At 42.6% G+C, this 27,744-nt stretch overlaps 1 protein-coding gene across 1 annotated transcript; it reads right to left on the reverse strand.

Annotated features, from left to right (window-relative positions):
* Positions 1-27,708, reverse strand: Brap (BRCA1 associated protein). Its single transcript, XM_005403172.2, has 12 exons — positions 27,463-27,708; positions 25,067-25,228; positions 23,791-23,989; positions 22,350-22,539; positions 16,277-16,390; positions 13,896-14,044; positions 12,322-12,397; positions 11,739-11,877; positions 10,824-10,933; positions 8,115-8,204; positions 4,507-4,610; positions 1-878 (listed from the first exon to the last, which is right to left on the reverse strand). The coding sequence occupies exons 1-12, from the start codon at positions 27,542-27,544 to the stop codon at positions 515-517; spliced, it is 1,779 nt and encodes a 592-aa protein (XP_005403229.1). The 5' UTR covers positions 27,545-27,708; the 3' UTR covers positions 1-514.
* Between the last annotated feature and the right edge of the window lie 36 nt (positions 27,709-27,744).

Consider the following 27,744-nt stretch of genomic DNA (forward strand, 5'->3'; position numbering starts at 1 on the left):
CTGGTCTCAAACTTACAATGATCCTCCTACCTCAGCCTCCCAAGTGCTGGGATTACAGGGGTGCGCCACCACGCCTGACAGAAACCTCTCTTTAAAGCAGCAGCTATGACCTTCATGAAGTTTAGTGCTTCAGTGCTAGGTAACATTACTTTTGAGGTTACAAAAAAACTGTCTTAAACCTGCCCAAGAAATAAACGACAAATATTCCAACTCAAGAAACATAACAGAAGAACGCACAGCAGAGGTGGGGCATCTACCAAGAAGGAAGGCAAAATGGTCGTTAGGATGTCTGAGGTTAGTGAGCTCTTACCACCACTGAAAACACTGCCCACTGCCACCAGCTCTCCCGACAACAGCCTCTACATTCTCTACACCACACACTAGCAAATGAAAGAGCCAAACACTGCAGCTTGATCCTCACTTGTACTTATTAGGGCCCACCCTCCCACTCTGCCGAAGGTCCCGGCACACCCTTGAAGCGCCCGGACAGTCTCAGGGACTGTTTTTCTGGAGCTCACTTGCCCCTCTTGCTGCGGCCCTTCCTGGACGGCACTTTCCCATTGCCCCCTGAAGGCGAGGGGCTGGAGGCTGAGGCCATGGGGATGTTGATCTGTCCCTCCTGGATCTCCTGCCGCGCCCCAGCAGGCAGGTGGCTGATCTGCTGCTGTGCCTCCAGGTAGAACATGACGTCGCGCAGCTGCTCCTGGATCTCAGTGATCTGCAGGTCTTTCTGGTCACAGGTCTCCTTCAATAACCTCTCCTCCTCCTTCAGCTTGTTCTGCAGGAGGACCTGGTTGGCTCGCAAGCATTTGTTCATTTCCTGCTCCTCCTGGAGCTCTGTTGTGAGTTTGGCCACTTTTGTGTTTAGCTGAGTGCACCTTTTGCAAAACAAAGGAAGACAAAGGCATGTTTTTCACTTGCTGACACAGCCCCCCTTCCGTACTGGGACAAATAGCAGTCAGGACCTCAGCACCCGTTTCTGGCAGGCCTCTCCTCCAATGCGGCAGGAGACCAATGCCACTGTGGTCAGCTATGCCAAGTAAGAATCTTACCCAGGTGCACTCTCAAGACACTTTTTTAAAAGCATCTGAAAATTTTCAATAGCAGAAATGTGTATGACTCATGGTAAAAACTCTAACGCTTCTCTGTTTGGCAGCTGTGGCTAAATAGGTGCTTCAGAGATGATAGTTGTGATAAGGAAGTTATGAGGGACAATGAAATTCTTGGAGAGTCAAGGGCTCTGACCTCATTGCATTTGCTGGAGAAGAAAAGGTGTTTATGTCTAACCAAAGGGTTTTCAAGAATTGGGTGTGAGGATTCTGGCTGCCCAATCTTACTCATAAGTAAAGAATTACAAATTAAAACACCATTTGAGAGCCCATTTTTATATATCAGAATGCCAAAAGGCTCAGACACAGGAAATGAGGCACTCCTACGTGCTGGCACTGGAGCGTGAACTGGTACAAACTCTCTCTGGAAGTCAACTTGGCAGTATGTACAAAAATAAAAAAAATTCACATGCACTCTGACACAGCTAGTCTGCTTTTTTAATCTCACAGAACAGATATACTTGGGATTGAGCAAAAAGACAAACAGAGAAAGATGCTTATTGCAAAAATGTTTACAGAGCTGGTTGTGGTGATAGATGCCTGTAATCCCAGTAGCTGGGAGGCTGAGGCAGAAAGATTGCTATGAGTTTGAGGCCAGCCTGAACTCCATAGTGAGACCCTGTCTCAAAAAAAAAAAAAAGAAAAGAAAAAGTTTTATGTAAGTGTAAGACATGAGAATTTAAATGACTGGTTGAAATTATTATGGTTCATCATCTACACCATGCAGGCCATCCAACTGTTACAAAGATCAAGCTAGATCTAGATGTGCCAGTATGAGAAACCATCTCCAAAACAGTACTTTACCAAAGAGAGTACTTATTTATTTTTTTTACTTTCTTTGGGGGGGGGGCGGTCTTTTTGAGACAGGGTCTGGCTTTGCAGTTTGGGCTGGCCTCGAACTTCCATCAATCCTCTTGCCTCAGCCTCTCCAGTGCTGGGATTACAGGTGTGTGCCACCACACCCGGCTCTTACTTTTTTTTGGTAGAAGAAAAGATGATGTAGGTGAGATGTTTATGTGGGTGGAGCTAAAGATCTGGAAGAAGAAATATTCACTGATATTGTTGATAATGGTTACCTCCAGACAGCAGGACCCAGCGAGTAAAAAAGCACTTCCAGTTCTGTTTTTTTTTCTTGAGATAGGGTCTCTGCTATGCAGTTCAGGCTGGCCTGGAGGCACTATGTAGCCCAGGCTGGCCTTGAACTTGCAGCAATCCTCTTGCCTTAGCCTCCCGAGTGCTGGCCAACTTTGTTTTTACCTCACTTAAACTTGTGAGGAGAATTCATTTTTTGGGATACTAGGCATTAAACCTGAGTGCTGAACTTTACTCCTGCCCTCTTTTTATTTTGAGATAGGGTCTCACCATTTTGCTTAGGCTGCCCTAATCATTTGCTCCTCCTGCCATTGTCTTTCAGATAGCTGGAATTATATGCATGTGCCACTACCCATGGCTTCTGATTTGGATTTCCATTAATATTGCAGTGTTGGGTTTTTTTTGGTCTTTTTTTTTGAGACAGGTTCTTGCTAGTGAGTTCAGGCTGGCCTTGAGCTCACTTAATAGCCCAGGCTGGTCTTGAACTCGCAACGATCCTCTTGCCTCAGCCTCCTGAGTGTTGGGATTACAGGCATGTGCCACCACGCTTGGTGCAGTGTTGTTTTATAATAGTTAGAAAATTCTGATGACAGATTCTGTTTGGGATGATGAAAAATTCTGGAAACACAACTGTGGAGGTTGCACAACACTGAGAATGCACATAACAGACACCAAGTTGTACACTTCAAAATGGTTAAAATGACAAACTTTGTGTGGCATGTATATATTTTCCACGACTAAAATATTAAGAGCTTTTTTGTTTGTTTTTGCAGTATTAGGGAGGGAACCCAAGGCCTTTGATCATTGCAATCCTGCTGCTTCAGCCTCTCAGAGTGCTAGGATTGCAAACATGTGCCAGCACGCTTGGTCTCAACCCCTTAAACAGGTCTCACTAAATGGCTGAGTTGCCTAGGCTGGACTTGAACTTGTTTTTGATTTTTTGAGACAGGGTCTTACTATGTAGTCCAGGCTAGCCTCAAACTCAAGCAGCAATCCCTTGCCTCAGTCTCCCAAGGGCTGGATTTGCATGCATGTGCCACTACACCTGGCTGTGCTTAAACTTTCAATCCTCCTCCTCAGTGTCCTAGAGTGGTGGAATTACACATGTGTGCTACCATGCCCAGCTAGACAATTGTTTTGTAGACACATTTTTTTTGACAGTAGGAAAAAAAAAGGGTGATGGACACATGGGAAATCTATACACTACTATCTTTTCAATCTTTGTGTAAGTCTAAATTTATTCCAAAATAAAAGCTTATTTAAACAATTTCTAACGACCAGTTATCTCCCTGAAATTTTTTTTTGATCCATCTGTAGGGAAGTAAAAAATCCAATCATTTCTATGAATATAACTTAAGCCAAAAAGATAACTGCAATCAGTAACAATGTTCTTTCCCAAGAACAGCGGCAAAGAATGTTCTTGCCATGCTTTTCTGAGCTTTCTACTCCATAGTCAGTATCCCGGACCTTTATTTCTTGTCAAAGGCCAGATTCTGTATTTCCAGTAGGTCTCTGCCACCATGGCTCAAAGAAGCTACAGGCTCTTGACATGAGGAAGCTGCTTTGCACAGACTAACATGGAAGAAATCTGCACACACATCAAGCCCAGAGATAGCAGGAGAGTGCTGCATTCTAGCACCTACCTTTCAGAAAGCACTGCATGTTTTAGTAAAAGACAAGTCATAGTAAGTTTGCTCCATCTGCTGGAGAGCCCCCTGAAAACCTGGTGATTTATGGTACCCAAATGAAAATGAAATGTTTCTGAAGGACTGAAGGAAATTATCAGTTTATAAAGCCTGTGACCAGAAAGTAGCTAATTTATTTTATTTTTTTATTTTTGGTACTGAGAATTGAACTCAGGACCTTGCACTTACCAGGCAGGCACTTGTGCCACTGAGCTATATCCCTGGCCCTCCAAAGTAGCTAATTTAAAGAACTGAGGCTGGGTGTAGTGATGCACACCTGTAATCCTAGCACCTGGGAGACCCTGAGGCAGAAGAATCACAGCAAATCTAAGGGCAGGTTGGGCTACACAGTGAGTTCAAGACCAACCTGAACTACATAGCAAGACTCTGTCTCAAAAACCAAAAATAAATAAGGGAAGAAAGAAAGAGCCAGGCATGGTGGCGCACACCTGTAATCCCAGCACTTGGGAGGCTGAGGCAGAAGGATTGTTGCAAGTTCGAGGCCAGCCTAGGCTACAAAGTGAGCTCAGGGCTAGCCTGAGCTGCATAGTGAATCCCTGTCTCAAAAGAGAGAGAGAGAGAAAGAAAGAAGAGCACATTAATGAACCAATTATACCTACTTCCTTTCCACAGACTGCTTTTCTTTCAATAGGTCATTTAGTCTATGTTCCAGACTATCACACTTCTCAATCGTTTCTTTAAATTTGGTCTTCATGTTGTTAATCTGAAAGAGCAAATAAGAGAACAGGTAAAATTTTGTGGTCCTTGGGACTAACGTCACCCTTTTCACCCCAATTATTTGCTATGACTTTGACAAAGCACTTTGAAAAGGGTGAGGTAATCATTTGAAAGAATTTTTCTGATAACAACATATATATTTTTTTCTTTCTTTTTTCCAGTACTAGGGATTAAACCCAGGGCCTTCCAACTGAGCTATGTCCACAGTCCTTTAAAAAAAAAAACAAAAAAACAAAAAAAACACAACTGCTGGGCATAGTGGCACATGTCTGTAATCCCAGCACTTGGGAGGCTGAGGCAGGAGGATAGTTGTAAGTTTGAGACCATCCTGGGCTCCATAGTGACTTCAAGGCCCGCCTGAACTGAACTACATAGTGAGACGCAAAACAAAACAAAATTTTTGAGTTGCCCAGGCTAGACTTGTGCTAGGGTTACAGGTTTGTACCACCATACCTGGCCCAGAAACAAAATTTTTGTTTTTGTTTTTGGTACCGGGAATTGAACTCAGGACCTTGTGCTTGCCAGGCAGGCGCTTATGCTGCTGAGCTATACTCTCAGCCCCAGAAATAAAATTTTTGAGGAATCCTTTTCATCCTTACTATTTCTCTATACCAGGATGAGGAAGATATCAAGCTGCTGAATACCCAGTGAAGCAGCTGAAAAGTAACCAGCAAGCCTTAGGCACTGAAGCAGGAGATGGTCTGGCAGAGGCCAAGCAGAGCCTCCTATTATTAACTCCCCAATGCCTTTTCCTCCTGACCTTATAGTCCAACAGTTATTACCCACTGTTCATCTAAGAAACTTGTGGTAGCTGATTCTAGCTAGCTTTTATTGTTTTCTAAACTATTCATTTTTTCATGTACTGTGAAGGCATACAAAATAAATGCAGTCAGTGCTTTTTTATTTAATTTTCTTCCTTTTGAGACAGGGTCTCACTATGCAGTTCAGGCTGGCCTTGAGCTCACTTTGTAGCCCAGGCTGGCCTCGAACTCGCAACAATCCTCTTGTCTCAGCCTCCTGAGTGCTGGGATTAAAAGCATGTGCCACCATGCTCGGCTGGTGCTTTTTTATTATAAAAGCAATATATCTATGAAATGAACACTGCTAGGGGGGACACTGGGCTGACGCTGATGGGCCTGTATGGACTTGGAAACTGCCTCAACTCTACTGTCTAAGGACACTGGATAAAGATGAGGTAGGAAGAGGACATGGGGAAGCTCAGTGGACCTGGACCACAAGGCAGTAATTATAGGGACTAAAAGTGATCAAGAACCTAAATCCTATACTCCAGGCACTGGCTATGTGTTTCACAGGGAATATGCTGTTTACTCTGAATAAGCCAGTGTTGTAGATAAGTCAACTACTGACAGAAACTGAGGCTTAGAGAAATGCATGGCATTGCCCAAAGTCACATAGCTGGAATGTGGTGAATCCTGTCTAGGACCAAATCTGGGTCCAAATTCAAGTTCTAAGCCTTGCTCTACCAGAGGTAAAAGCTCTACAGCAAAGGAGACATGACCTCTGGACTACATCTGAACTCTTAGTTAGCAGAGATCCTAACTGTGATTCATGCAACAAGCCTCATGGAAAACATTTAAATCAGTGTTTTCTTAGCTGACTGTGAATGAGTTTGGTGTTATATGTAGTAAAAAATACATATATAACAGAATAAATGTAAAATGTTAGTGTAGCCGGGCCTGGTGGTGCAATGCCTGTTATCTTAGCTACTCGGGAGGCTGAGCCAGGAGTATCACAAGTTTGAGGCCAGCCTGGGCAATTTACCAACAGCAGCATAACCCTCTTTCCAAATTAAAAATTAATAATAAGAGCTGGGGTGTGGCTCAGTGGTAGAGCACTGACATAGCATGTGCAAGGCCCTGCACTCAACCATTAGCACTACCAAAATACTAAATAGAGTACCAGTGGCAGAACAAGAGGACTCCATTGGCTATGAACTTCTAAGGATAAATGACATTTACTACTGGAAAACAAAAGCACCCTTTCAAAAACTGCAAGCTTTCATCTGGCACGGCCCTGGGGTCCGTCTTACCCACCTGAAGGTAAAAGCACAAGCACTTTTCTGGTGCTTCCTTTTCCTGCCCCTGACTTACTTCCCATGGCACGTCTTCAAGAATGCAGTTAATCCTAAAGAATCTTAAAGGGCAGAGAGAATCCTGAGCTGGGCTCTCAGGGAGCTACAGAAAGCACTTTAGGTGGTCACGCCGGTGTCTCCCGTAGAAAAACCCATTAGTGAGGCTGCAGCTGTGTTGCCAGAACGCCTCCCCGTGAGTCCATAATGTGACACCATGTGGCAGTGAGTGTGCTCCACCGCCAGCGAGCGCAGGGAGGCAAGTCCTTCCCCGCATGTGCTGCAATCAAGCCCTATTCAGACCAGAAGGGCAAGTGACCTTGAGTGCCTCTGGAAAGGCACTGCTGCTGCCTGGAAGATTCTTGCCAGAACTGCATCAATAACTTTTAATTACAGATTATTTAAAAGCTACTGTCACGCAGGTATTTTTTAAGAAAGAAATCCTATTTCTCACGTTTATAGTCATACTCAGAAAGTAGAGCCCATGGGCATAGCACAAGAGCCTGGGCTTCAGGACCCTGCCTGCAGGGCTTCTAGACGATTCTAGCTCCCAACCTAGGCCCCAAGCCTGGTTGGCAGTGCTTGGCTCTGAAGGTGCAGGTAATGGTCAGGACTTGCAAGTCACTAAGAGAATCATTTTAAAAGCCTTCATTTGCTACCAAAGGAATGGTTGGATTATACATACTATCTTCTGGTTTAAAGTCCTAATTATACACAAACTTCAAGTGCTCACTGGGTGTTTTTCTTTCTTTTTATTAGTACATGCTTGCAGTACGTGATGATTATGTTCACTGCAGGAGCTGGTACATGTACAGAACACATCTTAATTCTCTTTATGTCCCCTTTCCCCTCCTCCTTCCCCCTCCCCTAAATGGTTTTCAAACTACCTTCTTTGGAACCCTTAGGGTTTCCTGCAGATGCTGGAAACAAGGGAAAAATCAAGCAAGTAGTTTGGGGCCACCACACAGCTTTTCACTAAGATCACACCACTTTTCTCTTTTACATGTTGGAAGAACTGAACGGTATCACCCCCCTTTTCCCAATTAATTATTTTCTGAGATAGGGTCCTGAGAACAACTGTTCCCAGGGTGACAAACCAACAGTTCGACTCAAATTACAAACCCTCATGTACATACTTCTATGTTTTTAATGGAATTAGATGAGGTGCTAGTAAATATGATTGAGGCTAAAAAACACACAAAACCTCTTAAAATTCTAAAATACCAAAAAACTCAATACCTAAAATCCAAGGTTTTTTTTAGAGGCAAAATGGTTCTCTACCCATCACACTAAGAAGGGAAAACTCTATAAAGATTCCTTTCCCCCTGTACTTTGCCTTCTTCCACACACTGCCAGGCTACCTTCCACATGGCATGTCAGCAGTCACCAAACCAGACTTACTTCCTCTGCTGTGTCCTTCTCTAGCCGAACTATCTTGTTTTCCCAGTAGATTCGCTGAGATTCCAGTTGGCTTGTTAGTAAATATGAATACTGGAAATAGAGAATAAATGTAAGTCACTGTTATCAGTCTATGAGATCCAATTAAAATCTGATCTTTAATGATTTATAGAAGAATAGATGTAACCACCAGAATGTACTTTTTTGTTTTTGTTTAGGAGGTAGGGTCTTGCTATGTTGCTCAAGCTGGTCTCAAATACCTTGGCTCATGTGATCCTGCTGACTCAGCCTTTGGAGTAGCTGGGACTACAGGTGTGGGCCACCATTCTTGGCTCATCAGAATGTATGTTAAAACCCGGGGGTGGTTGTATGTCTGTAATCCCAGCATTTCAGAGGCACCTTCAGAGCCAAGCACTGCCAACCAGGCTTGGGGCTATGTTGGGAGCTAGAATTGTCGGTGGTGTATGTCTGTAATCCCAGCATTTAGGGAGGCTGAGGCAGAAGAACTGCAAGTCTGAGTGCTGCGTAGGCAACTTAGCAAGATCTTCTCACCAAATAAAAAGTGCTGGGGATGTTGCTCCATGTAGAGCACCCCTGGGTTTGATTGCCCAAAGCCACACACATACACACATGTATGTTATGCTAGAGGTCCACTCTACTCAACAGGCACTGGACCAAGGGCCATAGAAATGACAATTATACTCCTGCCCCTCCCCTGCCCCCCTGGGGTTTAAAATCTAATTGGGAAGAACAAAAAAAATACAGATATAAAACTTATACTGGTCTGGCTGATTTTAAAAAGAACCACAGTGGTTTCAGATCTACGTATATCTCAGGGCTGGAGTGTGGCTCAGAGGTAGAGCACGTGTTCAGAATACACAAGGCTCTGGTTCAATCTCAAGCACTACAAAAAAAAGAAAAAAGAAATCTGTATGTAACTCAAACCAACTTCTCCATCTACCCACGCTTGGTTAAGCTCCCCTTTGGGGCTTCCTTAGCACTGTGCCCAGCAACTGCAGCAGCACTATGGTACCAGCGCACGAATGACCGACCGGACAATGCTGTAACTACAGGGAAGGACAGATGGCTTATGGCAGATCTGCTAGAACTTCTGACAGGGTTCTTGACAGACAGGAGACATAATCACAGAGCTCTTAACCCAGAGGACTACTGGACCAAGTCAGAGCTGTGGTGGTATATTATAAACTGTGAGTGAAGGGGAATCCAAGGCCAAGCAGGGGTAAAATCACAGCCCCATTTTGGATAGACCATTCTAGAAAGGACCTAAATATGTTTGTAGGCTAGAGGGAAGGGACAATTAGGAGAATGTCTGTGCTATCAGAATACACGGTTCATGGGGGTAGGGAGTTGGTTCCGTGCTACAGTTGCAGCACCAGAAATAGTGGCTAAAAGATAACATCCTTCAACATCCCGCTCCCCTTGTACTGAGGTACATCCCCAACCCTTCTCATTTTTTTTTTTTTTTTTTTTTTTTTTTTTTGAGACAGGGTCTCGCTGTGCAGTTCAGGCTGGCCTTGAGCTCACTTTGTAGCCCAGGCTGGCCTCAAACTCCCAACAATCCTCCTGCCTCAACCTCCGAAATGCGGGGATTACAGACTGGGATTAAAGGTGTGCACCATGCCTGGCTTTCTTTTTGTTTTTTTGTTTGTTTGTTTGTTTGTTTGTTTGTTGAGACAGGGTCTTGCTAAGTTGACCAGGCTGACCTGGAAGTTGTGATCCTCTTGCCTCAGAATAGTAAATAGCTGAGGTAACAGTTGTGCCCCACTGCACCTAGCTTAAAACAATCTTTTTCAAAATTTACATAAAAAAGACATCTGAAACTTCGTCTTCATTAACACAGAATTTATGACAATTTTACAGTGGCTGGGATTTACTGCTATGGAGAAAAACCAAACTGTGCAAATTTTGTTTCCTCAAATTCATTCATACTCAAAAAAGGGCTTAAGTATATGTCTCTAACTCATAAAATATACTTTGAGTATACACTTAAATACATAAGTCTCTGATTCATAAAGTGCCAGCACAAAGTATGTACCCAATAATTTCTTTTTTTTTTTTTCCAGTACCAGAAACTGAACTCACAACCTCGCGCTTGCCAGGCAGGCGCTGTGCCACTGAGCTAAATCCCCAGCCCCTGTACCCAATAATTTCAGGGATAGAAAGATGCTATGGGCTTTTTCTGTTCAATTTCCAGCTGTTAATGTGATGCAAACAGGAATGTTCTTATATCTGGTCTTACTGCAGCTATGGAAAGTACCTTTACTGTCTTAATTACCCTGAATTTGACATAATTAGGAATGTCACACTGAAAGCAATAAAAGCACAGTGAAGCTTAGACTTTCCTTTCTGGTTTTTTGCTTGTTTGTTTGTTTGTTGAGACAGTCTCACTATATAGGTCAGGCTGGCCTTGAACTCATTATGTAGCCCAGGCTAGCTTTGAACTTATAGCGATCCTCCTGCCTCAGCCTCCCAGGTGCTGGGATTACAGGGATGCACCACCACGCCCAGCTGAAGCTTAGACTTTCAAAAAAGAAAACAAACAAAATAATTCTTCAGCCAATGATGAAATTTTTTTTAAAAAGTTTATATGTAGGGTAAATGGCAAAACTAAAAGGTTGAAGTTTTCCAGTTAGAAGAATAAAAGGAGTAGAAACAGAACAGGCACTCAGTGATAACTAGTAAGTATCTTACCTCTAACTGTAAGGCATCTATTTTCTCTTCCTGGCAAGTGTCACCCTCACATTCATACTGTACTATTTTTCCATCTGTTTTACTTGCAACCAGTCGATGGACATAATTATCTAAAGAACGGAAAAAAAGAAAAGAATGAGTTGATCAAAGTTCATGTTTCTTCAGAATGAAAAAGGTTGCCATATGTTTTTTGTTTGGTTTGAGAAAAAGTCTTGATATACAGCTCAGGCTGGCCCTGACCTCACTTTGTAAACCAGGGTGTCCTCGAACTCACAATGATCAACCTGCCTCAGTTTCCCAAGTGCTGGGATTACAGGCGTGTGCCACCACACCCAGCATGCCATGTTTTTTTATGGGTTTTTTTTTGTTTGTTTTGTTTTTTGCAGCACCAGGGATCGAACTCATGACCTTGTGCTTGCCAGGCAGGTGCTTAGGCCGCTGTGCTATATCCCTAGCCAGTTGTTTTTTGAAACAGGGTCTGGATACATAGTTCAGGCTGGTCTTAAACTTGCTACGTAGCCCAGACTGGCCTCACACTTGCAGCTGCGACCTTTCTGCCTCAGCCTCCAGAGTGCTAGGATGACAGGTATGCACCACCATGCCCCAGATCATGCCATGTGCTTTTAATTCTAACAGAAATTCTGTTTTCACACATTTAACTTTCTTTGAAAACAGGTCAAATCATTTGAATTTTAAAGAGAGAGTGAGAGGCCAAGAATGGAAGCATAAACACTCTTTATAATGTGCAATTCTGGCCATTCTGAGGAAATGGTGCCTTCAGGGGCACCATTAGGATTAAAGTTTACAACAGCTGTTAGGAAGATGACACTTCACGCTGTGAGGGAAAGAGGAGAGGTTCCAGAGGAAAAGTTTCCCTACAGAATGAACCCAAATTAGAAAACGAACAGCGCTCACCTCCAGCATAGTCCCAGACTCGGTGGTTGGTGAGCTGCATGGCATAGGTGTGCTGTGTTTCCTCAAAGTGCTTATACGCATGTCGACTCACGTACCGTCCACATCCTATGTGGCCACATATGAGACAAATCCAAAGGTTCTGCCGAGAAGGAGGTAAGATCTCAATTAGTTAAATAAAAGTACATGACCTGGCCCACATGGCATGGGAAGGGGATGTCAAAGAATGACACTTAGGGCTGTCTCTATAGGAATTTTAAATAAATAGGTTTAAAACCCAATAACCAAGGATGCTTTTATGGATTATTTTCTCTGATTTCTACAGAACTTTAGGCAAATGGCAAGAAAAAACATTCACAATATGTCAATAAAAGTCTAAGTCTTTTAAAGGAATAGAGAACAAAACCAAAGTGTTTTGCTTAGGAATAACATATTTGGATGTCTTGTCTGATGCCAGACAATAAGAAAAAATAAATCAGACGCAAAAGAAAAAAAAAAACTCAGACTGAGAAAAAATTTAGACCACACAAGACAGAAGAAAATCCTGAAGTTATGGTTACTGTTCTTGCCAACACCCATGACTTACTTCCTGAACACCACACTCAAAACATTTATTTTCTTCTACTGGCTCTGGGGTTTGACAGTATCGGCAAACAGGACACCTATTCAGGACACCAAAGATAATGGTTCAGATTAGATATAAAAGAACTCAAAAGCAAAAAAATTAACTTTAAAAAAAATGTTCAGTGCTTAGTACTTATGTGCCTAACCCAATGTATGACACACACAAGTCACGTGCTAAATATTTTAAACAGGAAACATTTTTTGGAGAGTGATGCTAGGGATCAAACTCAGGGTCTCCTGCACGCTAGGCAACTGCTCTACCACTGAGCCACATCCCAGTCTCAAAATTGGACTTTATATCCTCTTCTCTTAAATGCTTGTTTTTCTTTTCTTTTGGTGGTTCTGGGGAATGAACCTAGTGCCTCTGGACTGAGATTATTCTCAGGCCTTTTTATTTTTTGAGACAGGGTTCAAGTTGCTAAATTGCCCAGACTGACCTTAAACTTGTGATTTTCCTGCTTCTTTTTTTTTTTTTTTTTTTTGGAGACAGGGTCTATGTAGTTCAGGCTGACTTTGAATTCACTATGTAGGCCAGGCTAGCCTTGAACTAGTGATCCTCCTGTCTCAGCCTCCCAAATGCTGGGATTACCAGCATTTGCCACCATTCCAGACTACCAAATTTTTTTTTTAAAAAGAGGTTTTCAATAAAACTAAACACACATGACACTTTGCTTTCCAATAAAGATCATGTTGAAGATCCAGTGCTCTACTGACCTTGTAAGTTTAGATTTATGATGAGCCAACAATTTAGACATAGTGGTACAGGCCTATAATCTCAGCACTCTGGGAGCCTGAGACAAGAGGATCATAATTTCAAGGGCAGCTAGGGTCATTTATTTAGCAAGACCCTGCCTCAAAGTACAAAGCAGAAAAAGGGCTAATGATGTGGCTCAGTGCAAAGGCCCTGGGTTCAATTCCCAGTACCAGGGGCAGGGGGAAGCCAATAAAAGGACAATGAAAAAAATCAATTAACCTTTTTTATTAGTCAAGACAAAGTAATACTACTTAATACTAGTCCAGAATATATTTTATCAGATGGGCAAACAGAAAGTGGGGTATATTTGAGGCTGACTAAATTGGCACCAAGAACGCAATCTCCAGGTATACCTAATGTCAAGATGCTACCTAGCCAAGTCAGTAAAAGCAAGAAAAGGAAATAAGCAGAAAGAATACCAAGTTCTTGCACAGGTAAGGAGGCTCAGGGTTTCCTATGAGAAAGCTAAAGGATTTGAAAAAAAAAAAAAAAAAAAAGAAAAAGCTAAAGGATCCAGCCTGCCTCTTTTGTACCCAAACCCTTTCACTCAATGAACTGCACGTTTTTGAGGGCAGAAGCCATGCCCCACGCGACACGATGGGCACGACAGGGAGCAAGGCAGGCAAGGTCCTTGCTCGGTGAAAGCTGAGCAGACGGGGATTCCTGTGGACACTCTCCTCTCCCAACTTTTGCACTTCCCGAGTGTGACTTCCCTTCCCATGTACACCCCACCCCACAGTGTAGGAACGGGCTTCTGTGGTGGGGGCAGTCTCTGCACTCACGTGGTGTCATCCCAGCGCTGCAGACACTGGCTGTGGAAGCTGTGGTTACACAGAGTGGTGAGAATGCCGTTCACGGACTCATCCATGCGCTCCAGACACACTGTACATTTAGGGAGCTCGGTCAGGTCCATCACCGGGAGACTGGCACCCTGCAGGGAGACATCGCACGGTAAGCCTCACTGTGTACCCCACAGCCATCTCTTCTTCCCCTCTTAACAAGAGTTTTCCTAGTAGGATCTTCTCAACATTACGGCTCAATGCAGATCATTCATTCATTCGTTTATTCCACAAGTACTGACTGAGCCCTGTTTATATTCCCAGCACTGTGCTGGACACTGAGACTATGTGGTGTACAAAGGAGACAAGAATTCCTGCCCTTGTTGACCTGACATTCCAGGAAAAGATTGCTGCCAAAATGCTGACAAACTGCTCTGAAATGCAACCAGACTCCTAGTTCTAGTTCCAAAGGTGTGTCACTGTAATACAGCCCAATAAAACAAAAGGAGCACACCAGCAGTGATCTGAATGATACTTCCAGAGTACATTAAAATCTACTTAGTGGTCACAGTATCACTAACACTCATTTATTTATGCCTCAGCATACACTAACTCCTTGCTACGTAAATATGATACTCTTTAAGGTGTGGAACAATGGTGAACAAAAACCAGATTCCAGCAAGTTAGCAAGGATTGTCTATGTGAAGGTGGAGAGGCACATATACAAGGATAAACAAAAGTCAGGTGTGGTGGTGCACTCTAGGAGGCTGAGGCAGGAGGACTGCAAATTCAAACCCCATAATTTAGCGTGATCCTCTCTCAAAATAAAAAAGCCTAGGGATATAGACTCAGTGTGAAGGTCCCTAGTACCACGGAGCGGGTAAAGGGAAACTGAAGATGTAGCTCAGTGGTAGAGGATTTGCCTAGCCTACATGAGGTCCTGGGTTCAATTCATAGCACTACAAAAAATAAAATAATAAAAAAGAAAACAAAAGGGGCCAGGCGTGGTGGTACACACCTATAATCCCTGCACTCAGAAGGCTGAGGCAGGAGGATCACTGAATTTGAGGCCAGGCTGGGCTACGTGGTGATTTCAAGGCCAGCCTGAGCTACACAGCAAGACCGTCTCAAAAAACTGAAAGTATCTGGTAATCTGAACAACTATTTTGAAGATAACAACATGCAGTATAACCACTGTTAATTTCCTAAAAACAAAACAAAACGAAAATTTAAAAAGTAGGCCTAGTTATCTTTTTACCTTGAAATCAGCTTGAAAATAAATTCTACTTCAATTGGTCTACTGTGTGATTAGGGAAAGAAAATGTGATGAATGATCCAGTTGGGCTTCCTTTGTGCCAAGTGCTGCAGCATGAGGCCTCTGTTTTGACGTTCTTTTCTCTGAATGCATGTGGCTTGAGAAATTTCCCATAAATATCTACTCCTCAGGGACTGTAGATTAGTGTGCTTCTTCTCCATTTGTCTTTTTTTTTTTGAGACAAGTGTCTTGCTATGCAGTTCAGGCTGGCCTTGAAGTCACGATGTAGGCCAGGCTGGCCTCAAATTCATGACAATCCTCCTGTCTCAGTGCCGTGTATGCACCACCACGCTCAGCACGAGGTCTACTTTTTTTTTTTTTGGTACCGGGAATCAAACTCATGACCTCAGGCTTGCCAGGCAAGCACTTATGAGGTCTACTTTAAAAAGAAAGGCAATCTTAAAATTCTCAAAGAGCTGAATCTGCTATTTTATAAAATTATTTTTTTCCATTTTTTAAAATAAAATGATTTGAATGAGCACATGTTGCAAGGAGGGTTCCCACTAAGGGTGGCAGATCAGAGCAACAGCAAATCACCAGCAAAACAGAATTAACAATTAGAAGGAATATTAAGGGTTAATATTTCCAATAAAAACATTTCAGCTCTAAGCAATGTTTCATTGCTCTGGGATAGATGAATGCTCAATTTTAACAATATAATTAAAAAAATTGTTTTTTGGAATGTAAATTTGAGGTAAAATTTGTGTAAGAAAATTCTCTCTCTTTTTTTTTTGGTGCCGGGAATCAAACTCAGAACCTTATGCTTGCCAGGCAGGTGCTGTACTGCTGAACTATATCCCCAGCCCCGAAATTCTCTATTTTAAAGCATACAACTGGGTAGTTCTTAGAACTGTCACCCCTATCTAATTCTAGAACTTTTCTGTCACTTCCAAAACAAAGCACACAGCTGTTAGCAGTCACTCTTTCTCTCTTCCCCAGCCTTTGGCAGCCATCCATCTACTTTGTTTCTACAGTTTGGCCTACTCTGGGCATTTCCACAGCTACCCTAACATCTAATTTTATACCAATCTGATGTATTTATAATCAATAAAGAAGCATTCATACTTACATCTTCCGATTTCAGTACTTCAGCCCTTTCCACATAGACCAGTTGGCAAACGTCATCTTCTATGGAGTTGAACTGGCGGCCATTGCATGCCATATAAAAACTATCCGCATCGGCCTGTGCACAGCAGTGGGGAAGAGGAAACAAGACAGATAGACTGAAAGTCTGCTTCATATTCAAGGTGCATAGCTTTGATTATTCTCCTCATCAGCTTTGTAAATCTCTACTTAGAAGACAAAGCACCTGCCAGAAAGAAGTAACATCTACTGAAGCAGGCTGGTGATCAAACTGTAGGGCAGTCTCCAATATCTTGACAATGTTTCCTGAGTTTTGACTTGGACTGGCAGAAAGTATTGAGGTGCAGGAAGATGAAAGCCAGTACAATTTTAATATTCAACCAACAGTGGGCAACAATTCCCTTGACAGGTTTTTCTCCTCTATCTTCACTTTTGCAGCAGCTGAGAAAATATGCTTCTGCAAAGCTTGTAACCAAATCACAACTGATGACTGCTATGGAAGAATTCTTTAAAAAAAAAAAAATCAGCATTCACGTTTAAAAATGAAGCAAAAAAGGGAGCAGTATGTGGTAAAAACCCAACCCTTTTTCAATAAACCAAATAATATATGGTATAACACAGGATATAAATAATTATGATAGTTCCATAAGGATCCCAGCAGGAGTATCCAATACCAGAAGCAAAACTTTGAGTGAAGGTCAAACAGTCCAAACTAAATCAGGTTTTAGAATACTAATAGTCACCAGCTAGGCATTGTGCCACATGTCTATAATCCCAGTGCATGGGAGGCTGAGGCAGGAGGATTGCCATAAGTTCAAGGCCAACCTGAGTTACAAAGCAACTTCAAGGCCAGTCAGAACAAGACCCCATTTCTCAAAAAAACAAAAACAAAAAACAAAAAAAACCCACACAAAATAAACAACAACAAAACAAAACTAACAAAAAAACTAATAGTCATATTCCTTCACAGTGTAAGACAGACAGAAGCAGATTCTTTCAGGTAAACTTGCAAAACTACATGTGCATTTGTGAATAAGGACACCGATAAAATTGAACTTTCTAGCCTAGGTTTAGTAGACAGCAACAAATAAGATTCTAGTTTTTAAACTCAGTTTTTCAAGACAGCAGAGACGTCAAGGCTTATCTGGATTTCTTTCTTCCACATAAGCATTAGCCCAAACATAGAAAGCTGTGTGCTTCGGCCCTACCAATGTAGACAAGCTGCTTGAGGCGGGGGAAGAGCAATTCTGCTGTGTTGTCGGCCTCTATACCAAGAGATTCAAGGCCATCCCAGGCAGAGAGTCCTGCCTAACTTCCCTTGCAGGGTTCTGAATTTCACAGCCACTCTAAGCTTTTAGTTACACTCCAATGATGTAATCCAATTGTGGATTTTTGATTACTTATGCTTTCTTAATATGAGCAAGTAAGCTAAGCAGCTGAGGAAGGAAAATCAATTCTGAATGCAGTAGTTTTAGTGGGAGAGGGGAAGGAGGACTTTCTGGAAGGAAACATTCTGTGTACTGTGCATTTTAAATTCAAAATGTGTACAACCCAGTTGTTGGATAATAAATCTCTCTATTTTTTTGGTACTGGAAATCGAACTCATGACCTCATGCTTGCCAGGCAGGCACTTATGCCACTGAGCTATATTCCTGACCCCAATAAATCTCTTTAATAGTAAGAAGAGGCGACTTAAAGTAGCTTCCTCCATTGTATTGGAGCAATGGCTTTTTCTTGAAACACCAGTGGGTGAGTGAGCGGCACAGAAAGCTCAAGGTGTCCCTCGCTGAGGGAACTACCTGCCTGGATGATGGGCTCAGCTCAGCTCTCCCAGGCTCCCAACACTGCCATGAGCTGGGAAGACAGACTCGTGCTTGGGTCTGGAGTTCTGTAAATGCTCACCAAGTGCCTGGGCCTCAGAGAAAGAGTCAAGGGATATGAGCAAATCCACTCAACACCAAATTACACTCTTCTTGAGGGGTGGGGCTATTCATCTATACCAAAGAAAGTTACTTAAAAATAAAAACCAATAACATCTATACAGCTGAGATCCCCAATTTGAACACACTAGTGTTTTCTTTAAAATGTCATTGTTAGAGCTGGGCGAGGTGGTGCATGCCTGCAATCCTACCACTGGGAATGCTAAAGCAAAAGTCATTATTAGAAAAATAGCTTTATTTGTTCAATTTTTGTATATGTGTGTTGTGCTGGGGATTGAACCCAATTCAATGCTACAATTGCAGGTATGCACCATCATGCCTGGCTTACTTTTCTAACATTTCCTGAACACCTACTAAGTGCCACATACTGTGCTCTTCACTAGGAAGAGAGGACGGAACAAAAATACACACGGTTTCTTCTTCAACCCAGTACCAAATGCACAAAAGCCTGCTGCTCACTGCAAAGAACAGAGAAGAAATAACTTCCATTTAAAATGTGTGCACTGTATGGAGTCAAAGATTCAAAGAAACCCAGCTTTCTTCTCTCAGTCTTTTGTTTGTATTGTAGCCTTTGGAGGCTAAATTCAGAAAAAGAAACATCCATTATGGTCAGGGTCCCTCCACTGTCACAGCAATTAGCGGTAGTAATGAGAATATATTTTTATTCTCTTTTTAAAAAATTTTTTTTGAATTTTTATTCTCAAAATGGTTTTCTTAACCGTCCTACAAAAGAGGTAAATGAAATAAGCCAACACAGTACTGACTCGTTATTTGCCTTTTTTTCGATCTCCAAGAACAAACAAACAAATCAAATACTACACCACTCGGAGCTGGGCGTGGTGGCGCACGCCTGTAATCCCAGCACTCGGGAGGCTGAAGCAGGAGGATCGTTGCGAGTTTGAGACCAGCCGGGGCTACAAAGTGAGCTCAAGACCAGCCTGAAATGCATACTGAGACCTTGTCTCAAAAAAAAAAAAAAAAAAATCTCCAAGAACAATAAATTATAAATTCCTTATCAAAGACCAAGTTTCCTAAAGTGTATGTATTTTCTTTTTGAGAGGGTTGCTTTTGTTTTTTTGAGACAGGGTCTCGCTATGTAGTTCAGGTTGGCCTTGAACTCATAATATAGCTAAGGCTGGCCTCAAACTCACTTAAGATCATTTTGCCTCAGCCTCCCAAGTGTTGGGATTACAGGTGTGCACCACTACACCTAGCTCCATATTACAGTTTGTAAGCACATCTATCTATCTATCTATCTATCTATCTATCTATCTATCTATCTATGGTACTAGGAATTGAACTCAGGACCTTGTGCTTGCCAGGTGCTGTGCCTCTGAGCTGTATCCCTGGCCCAAGCACATCTCTTTATAAGACCTCCAACATAAAGCCAAGGCCATCAGAAACTCAAGAGACTGCAAAAGATATGGAGGTTTATGAATTATTAAAAGTTCTATGGTAAAAAGAACACAGTAATAGCACAGATAGCTGCCCAGGATAGTCAGGCTGCCTGTGTTTGAATCATAAATCTGACACTTCTTGTCTAACAACTTTGGTTAGTGACTTATCTATGCCTATTCCCTCAACTACAAATAAAATGAAAAGTTCGAACACTGGTCTTGTACCATTGTTGAAAGGATTCAAAGAGCTAATAAATGAAAAGCACATAGAAGAGGGTCTGGTATCCAGTAAGTGCTCAACAGCTGGCTGAGCTATTGAATCTATTATTCCCGTTAGAGCCTAGTAGTAATTTAACAACTTCAGATCTTATGGCAAGAGGTTATTAGATCTTAGTGTTTGATAGGATAAGCCTTTACAGGATAAGGATCAGAACCTAAGATTCCAGAGTAGCAATAAATAGGGCAATTCAAAACAACCAAGACAGAAGAGGAAAGGATAGTGCAGATATATAAGTAAAATCTACCAAGAGCGACAGAAAATATTCATGGTATCATCTGCACATTAACAGAATGGCACCTGCTACGGGGAAGCTTGTGAGTTTACTATATAGACTAATGTGGTGGGTTTGTTAGACTTCAGACTATTTGAAAAGCCTATAAACTTGACCCCCTAGTACAGGGGATTGAGACGAGGCCCTTTGCATTGATCTGTATCCCTAGCCCTTTTTTATTTTGAGAAAAGGTCTTGCTAAGTTACCTGGGCTGGGCTTGAACTTGAACTCCTGCCTCAGCCTCTGGGAGTGCTGGGCCATTATGCCTACTTTCTAATATTGTCCTTTTTTTTTTTGGAGACAGGGTCTCACTCTGTATCCCAGGCTGGCCTTGAATTCAGTGTTGTTGCCCATTCCAGCCTCCACCTTGCACTGATCCTCCTCTTCCTAAGTGCTGGGATTACAGGCATGCACCACCACACCTGGCTAATAAAGGTTATTTATTATCACCATTTTTATTATCACATGTGCTACCAAGTTTAAGGTGTCACTTTTCCATAGCTTCAAAAGTTCCTTAGAGAACTCAGAAAATCTGTTGACAGTAAGGGGAGTTAAGTGCTTTTCTGTTCTCACTGTTAACTTTTGAAGTCTAAGTCTACAGGACAGTAAAACACATTCTAAATGCCTCTCTCAAGAACTATGTGCCCTCTTTTTTTTTTGGTCTTTTTGAGACAAGGTCTTGCTATGCAGTTCAGGCTGGCCTTGAATTCACTTTGTATCCTAGGCTGGTCTCGAACAATGATCCTCCTGCCTCAGCCTCCCAAGTGCTGGAATTACAGGCGTGCACCACCACACCTGGCTTATGTGCCCTCTTCTACACAGAACTCCACACTAAAGGGGCTTATCGAACAGACACAAATATATTCCAACTGTCATTTCTCTTGATTTCCTTCACCAGGTCATTGAATGGCTGCCACTGCTATCAATGCTGGAGTTCTATAATGAGGAAGGAAAGAGCCAGGAGGCCTGTGTCATGGGCTCCTTTTCACTCACACACCTGCGTGACTGGTCGGAGAGGCAACAGCACATGATCTCATTGACATAGCCAGCTGCTAATTAGCAAGTAGGAACTGTTGATCTGCAGAAAATTCAGGAGGCCATTTATCACTGAGGTGAGACAGAATTAACTTACAACAAAATTGCACTTCAAAACCTAAAGAAAATTGGTTATGGTGGCGTGTGCCTGTAATCCCAGCACTCAGGAGACTGAGGGAGGAGGATCCCTTTAAGTTTGAGGCCAGGCTGGCCTACACAGTGAGCAGAAGGTCAGCCTGAACTACATATCGAGACCCTGCCTAAAAGCCAAAAACACAAAAAAAACTGAAGAAATTCCAATGGACATGTACAACAAGCTCTTAACACAAAATACAAACTGAATGAACCTAAGAATAACTGAGTACCTAAAGCTTATTCATATAGAAACATGCATGCTCAAAAGAACAGTAGGCAAACCAACAGGATACCTTTCTAACATCTTTAGAACAGAGGTGTATGAAAATTGCTGCCTAATGTAGTGAATGATATAGAAGGGAAGGGAAGACCTTTCTGCAGCAAACAGTAACTGTTATAATGCACAATCACCTTCAAAACTGAAAGCAACACCATTCTTCTAGTCACCCTATTGCAGTGATTTCTATCAAGACACTAAAGCCTCTTTAACACTTCAAAGAATGTCATAAAATAGCTCCTATCACCAAAATAAAAAAAAAAAATTTTCTAAAATGCATCAAAGAGCACCTTGTAAAAAGAGAATGAAAGAGGTAAGGTCATGGCAAATAAGATGATGGTTGTCAATTTCAAAAAGTTTGGGAATTACTGCTTTACTAGTGTAGTTATCACTGAATAAACAAGTAAAACCTCAGATTTTATACCCAGTAAGATGCATTAAAAACTCATGGGTATGAATAACAATTGTTTGGTACCGGGAATCAAACTTAGAACCTTGCAATTGCCAGGCAGGTGCTGTGCCGCTGAGCTATATCCCTGGCCTGAATAACAGTTTTATTTCTGCTAATGAATTAAGAAATGCATCTATGGTTACAAGAGTACCCTAGAAGATACATGTCAAGAACATTACGTGCAAAACACTGTAAATCACACACTGCTAATATCACACAATTTCAAAATGACAGTTTCTGTGGCAAAAAGATTTTTAATATCTTAACTTTTACCTGTGCACTAAACTTTATCAGCACCATATATTGATTTGGAGTAGAGTCTCTGATGATTTTCATTTGTTCAATTACTTCATTAAATGGGGCGACAAACTTCATAAGGTCATGACTGGTCATTGTCGCAGGGACTGTGAGAATACACAGCATGGCACTGCGCCTCACATCTTCTTTTAAGGAGGTCATCTTACTAATAAGACAATAATTAGACTGTCTTGAATAGATGCGGTATAGTTAGTTCAGATAACACTAATCAGGTAACTTTTATGTCCAAGAAAATAGGAAAAATACAACTTGTAATATTTCACAACTCAATTTAAGTATCTTGTCATTTGGCTTGAAATACACACTAGATAAATAAATGCAAAATCCCCAAACATATCTTCAGTGAACATTAAGGCAGGCTTTAAAATTATACCCCTACTAGAGTTTCCAATCTGCAGTTAAAGACTTGTTATAGTCATAAATTTGTACTAGGAAAATTCAAAGTTTGTGTTTTACTCAATTATTTTCTGAACAATAATCTGTTGTTGAGGGACTCATTTCTAGCTGTGGACTTCTTGCAAAGGGTTTAGATGAAAATAAGAGCTCTAAATCTAGAAGAATCCTAAACCATGAGGATGGGATTAAAGATAACAAAGTGTTGCTGAGCTGGAATAGCTAGAAGAGGGGAAAGAAAAACCTCCCACAATTCAATTTTTTTCTGGGGGCGCGTGTGGGTGTTACTGAGACCTGGGGGTTTTCTATGTAGTTCAGGCTGGTCTCGAATTCACTATGTAGCCCAGGCTGGCCTCGAACTCTTGTCAATCCTCCTGCATCAGCCTCCCACAGTGCTGGGATTACAGGTGTGTGCCACTACGTCCAGCTTCAATTCCTTTTAAAATGCTACAAACTCACTTCACAGCTGTTTTCCCAGGAGGGACCTGGCCAACACATTAGAAGAAGGAAAGCCTTTAAGGTATCAGTACTAATCGTAAGAGGCTGACAGCCCAGCTTGTGAACAATCTAGCGAAATGCTTCCTTTCTCTGTGCCTCTAGTAAGTTTTGTATGGATCACAGTAAGGTAAAAACCAGTAATACCATTATAATTAGTTAACTGACTTTCTAGTTTTAGTAAAGATTAGCTGGGGGTATGAGATGGCAATGACATTGTGGATCATTTTCCTTGCTTGTTTTTACCATTGTTCTTTCAATTCCCCAATCACTATCCATGCCTAATTGCTAAGGGAATATCTTCTTTCTTCTTTTTTTTTTAAGGGACTTTTTTTTTAAAGTGTACTACATATTTCTTTCATAAGACAGAGTTTTAATCCTATCTACAAGATCAAGAGAAGATAAAATATCTAGAAATTCCCTTATACACAGTACAGGAAAGGCCAAGAGTTTTCTCTACTCCAAGGCAAAAAACAGATCAACCCAAAAGGCAAAAGGATTTTCTTACTTTGTCTTGTATAGGTGCATTATACCATGAACTATTTCAACCGAAGGATTTCCACTGAAGAATGAAATCTGGTCTGGAAGTTGTTTGGATGGAGAATCAGGAGCCGCATTTATGCATTCTTTATTTTGATCTCTATTTTTCTGCGCAGGGAGAGATGCTTCTGAAGACTCCTTTTCTTCCATTGTATCTTTTAACTCATCTTTCATAAATCAGAAATTAGCAGATCATAAACAGGTAGAGATATACTGAAGGATTCTAATTAGGTTAAAATACAAGTCAGAACAATAAACTCTGATAGAGGAAATGTAAAGTACTGCATAAGAACCACGTGAAGTCAGAGAACAGCTGAGTTTAGGGTCACCCCAACTTTGCCTTCTCCCCCATAAACATCTCAATACTGAGAAACTGAAGGACAGCTAGGAGCATAATATAGCAGGCATTTTCCATCATGCACTCGTAAGTGGGGGCAAACATCTGGGACTACTGCATTTGAAAACCAAGCATGGGCTGGGGATATAGCTCAGTGGCCCAGTGCCTTCCTGGCAAGCATGAGGTCCTGAGTTTGATTCCCAGTTCCCAAAAAAAAAAAAAAAGAAAACCAAACCTACCAGTTCTGACTACGCTCAAAGACACAGAACAATCACCACTTCCACTGGAATGAAAGGGTAGAGCAGGGGGAGGCACAATATGCTTATCTTAATGCACTTATGATCTGCTGAAATAGGTGGTAAGGCGTTCTCCCTCACTGACTACAGTGGCAAATCCAACTTGTTAGGATGAATTAATTAATCAACTATATAATTTTTTTTAGACAAGGTCTTACTATGTTGCCCAGACTGACTCTGAACTCCTAAGGGCAACTGATCCTCTTGCCTTAGCCTCCTGAATAACTTGGATTATACATGTGCAGCACCATGCCTAACTTAAACGAAACATTTAGAGGCAGTGAAACATGGCTTAACAAGCATCACATAAACCAGGTGTGGTGGTACATGCCTGTAATCCCAGCACCTAGAGGGGTTGAGGTAAGAGGATCACTGTGAGTTCAAGGCCAGTCAAGGCCAGCCTGAGCTACATAATCAGACCTCGTCTCAAAAAAATAATAATGAAAAAGAGAACCAAAACAACAATAAACAAGCTCACATAAAGCACACAGGCAGTGAAAAAACATAAGTATGCTAAGGGTCAACATGACGGGCTCATCAAACAGCATGTATAAAATAGGTAACCAGAGGCCTACATTGCAAAAGAGAACCCAGGGTTTCAGAAAGCATACCTGGGTTGGACTTCATGGTCTCAATGATTACATCTGTCATTTCCCGACGGCCAAGGTGCTGATGGATGATTGCTGCTTTCTCCCCTGGTGTCTTCCCTTCTAAACAGGCGACAGCTGAAGCGAGTGTCTTTTTTTTGATCTCCTCATCAGACATTTCCCCGACTAAAAAAAAAAAAAAGCATGAAAGATTAATACATGATAATAGACAAGCTCTCCTCCACTCTCAATGTGCCTATGAATAGGTTTCCCTTTTTTCTCTGTTCCTCTCCCCCAAGAAGATATGACAGTTTTGCAGTATCCATTTCACTCACTCTGGTACTTTTTCAATACCCTCAGCAAACAAGTCAATGGGCAATCAGTACAATAAACTCAGAAATGCATGGCCTTCTTCATGAAATCATGCACTATAAATAAATCGATAAAAGCAGGGGCCTCAGAGAAGGTTCAAAGATGATTATGCCCAGAGGAACTAATATATTAATCACATCTGATAAACTAAGACTCTGTTAAGCCCAAAATTAAGGTGGCAAGTCCATTAATAAGCCATATTGTAGAAATCATCTTCTTGAAGAGCCTGGATTACCCTCATGTTGTGGATTAAGTCATGAAAACCTATTATTTGTCTTAAACCAATGAAACACATAAAAGGGAAAAAGGAATTTGGAGACTTGACTGAAATACCCTTTATGCAATAAGCTCTGTGAAGGAAGGGACCACGCTCATCTTGCCCACCACTGTATTCCCAGACTTACTGATACTACCATGTCCAGCATACGGTGAAGGCTCTCTAAATATCTGTTAAAAATAAATGACTCCATGACTAATCCACCTAGATGTAGGACAATTTAGTTGATGTTCAACTAACTTTTTGTTTGTATTTTAAGACATGATCTTGCTATATAGTCCATAAGGCCCTTGAACTTCCTATGTAGTCCATAATAGCCTCCAGTTACTGATTCTCCTGCCTCAGCCTACTGAGTGCTGAGGTTACTGATGTGTACCACCAAGCTTATCTAAGTCATACTTATTTAAACCCAGTTGGAAAATGTAGTGATACCCTCCCTGTTTCAAAAGGAAAAAAAAACAACCCTAAAACTCCCCAACCAACTCAATCTTGAATTTGCAACTCCAAAATTCACATACTCAGCAAGTTTTCAGCGACATCATCTTTACCTGCCCCAGACCCTCCCACACCAGATTTTCTTATAATAGTTTCTCCTTTTATGCCACTCATCACATTTGTAACTGTATGCTTATTCTTTCGAGTGTGTATGTATGGTACTAGAGTTTGAACCCAGGACTGAGCTAATCCCAGCCCTTTTTAAATTTTGAGCCAGGGTCTTGCTAAGTGACTAAACCACCCAGGTTCGGCTTGAACTTGTGATCTGCTCTTATGTAATTCATCTGTCTCCCTTACTCAACTGTTGGCACCCTTCAAGAAGATACCACATCTGATTCTGCCCACAACTGAAGCTTCAGCAGACACCAAACATTCGATTAAAAGCAGCTTCTGAAAGAACGCTATTTGTAGGTAACTTTTTTGTTTTGGTCTTTTTGAGACAGAGTCTCGCTATGCAGTTCAGGCTGACCGTGAGCTCACTCTGTAGCCCAGGCTGGCCTCACACTTGCAACAATCCTCCTGCCTCAGCCTCCCGAGTGCTGGGATTACAGGCATGCGCCACCACGCCCGGCTGTAGTTAAGTTTTTGGGCATCAAGGAACACAGTCGGAGCTGCATTCCAGTAAGGTGGTGCGTGGCTGGGGGCGAAGGGTTCACTCTTTTGAGTTAGAATCCCAATTCCACTATGAACCGATAACCCTGGGCAAACCCTCTAATCACTGGGCCTGAGTTCCCCACTTTGTAAAGGGCGCGTGCCACCCATCCTGTACCACACAGCGCAGCTTCAGAGATCCCTACGACAACGCACACCAGGGAAGTGTTCAGCGCAGGGCTGGGACGCGGGAAGGGTCCAAATTTTATTTAACGATTTTTGTCATGAGACACCTCAATGAACGCCCACCCAAAGAACCAGGGACCCGCGGCGCCGCTGGTATCCAGTCCCTGCTTTCACGAAGCCGAAAGGAGGAAACGCGAGCGAGACACACACACAGCACGACTCCCCGGCGGGCCGGAGGGACGGGCGGGGGAGACGCGCCCGGCAGAAACAGAATCCCGCGGGAGCGGGCGGGAGAAGGGGTCGCAGGGGACCTCGCGGGGACGACACGCGAGAAGGCTTCTTAATCACGGACGGAGGAACGAGAGCGAGCCCAACCCGCTCTCCGCGTCCGGGTGAGGGAAGAGCCCTCGCCGCAGCCTGTCCCCGGCTTGCCCTTCGGGAAGGCGAACCCCGGGCCCAGACCACGCCACAGCGAAGGCGACGCGGCCGCGGGTCTCACCGGCGGCGCTGAAGCCGAAGCCGACGGGGACGGGCGAGTGTTCCGCGAGCTCCAATCGGATGACAATCAGTGACACACTCATAGGGCAGACGCTGGCCGGCGCGGGCCCCGGCGGGCTCAGGGGAGGTTGGGAGCCAAGCTGAGAGGCACAGCAGCCCGGGGCGGGCAGCGCCGCCACCGCCTCGTCGATACCACCGCCGCCTCAGCAGCAGCACTCCACACAGTCCTCCGAGCCACAACCACCTCCACTTCCGCCTCCCGGCCGCCGTCGCTGACCCACGG

Source organism: Chinchilla lanigera, unplaced genomic scaffold, assembly GCF_000276665.1.
Source record: "Chinchilla lanigera isolate Chin_1 unplaced genomic scaffold, ChiLan1.0 scaffold00081, whole genome shotgun sequence".
Taxonomy (NCBI): domain Eukaryota; kingdom Metazoa; phylum Chordata; class Mammalia; order Rodentia; family Chinchillidae; genus Chinchilla; species Chinchilla lanigera.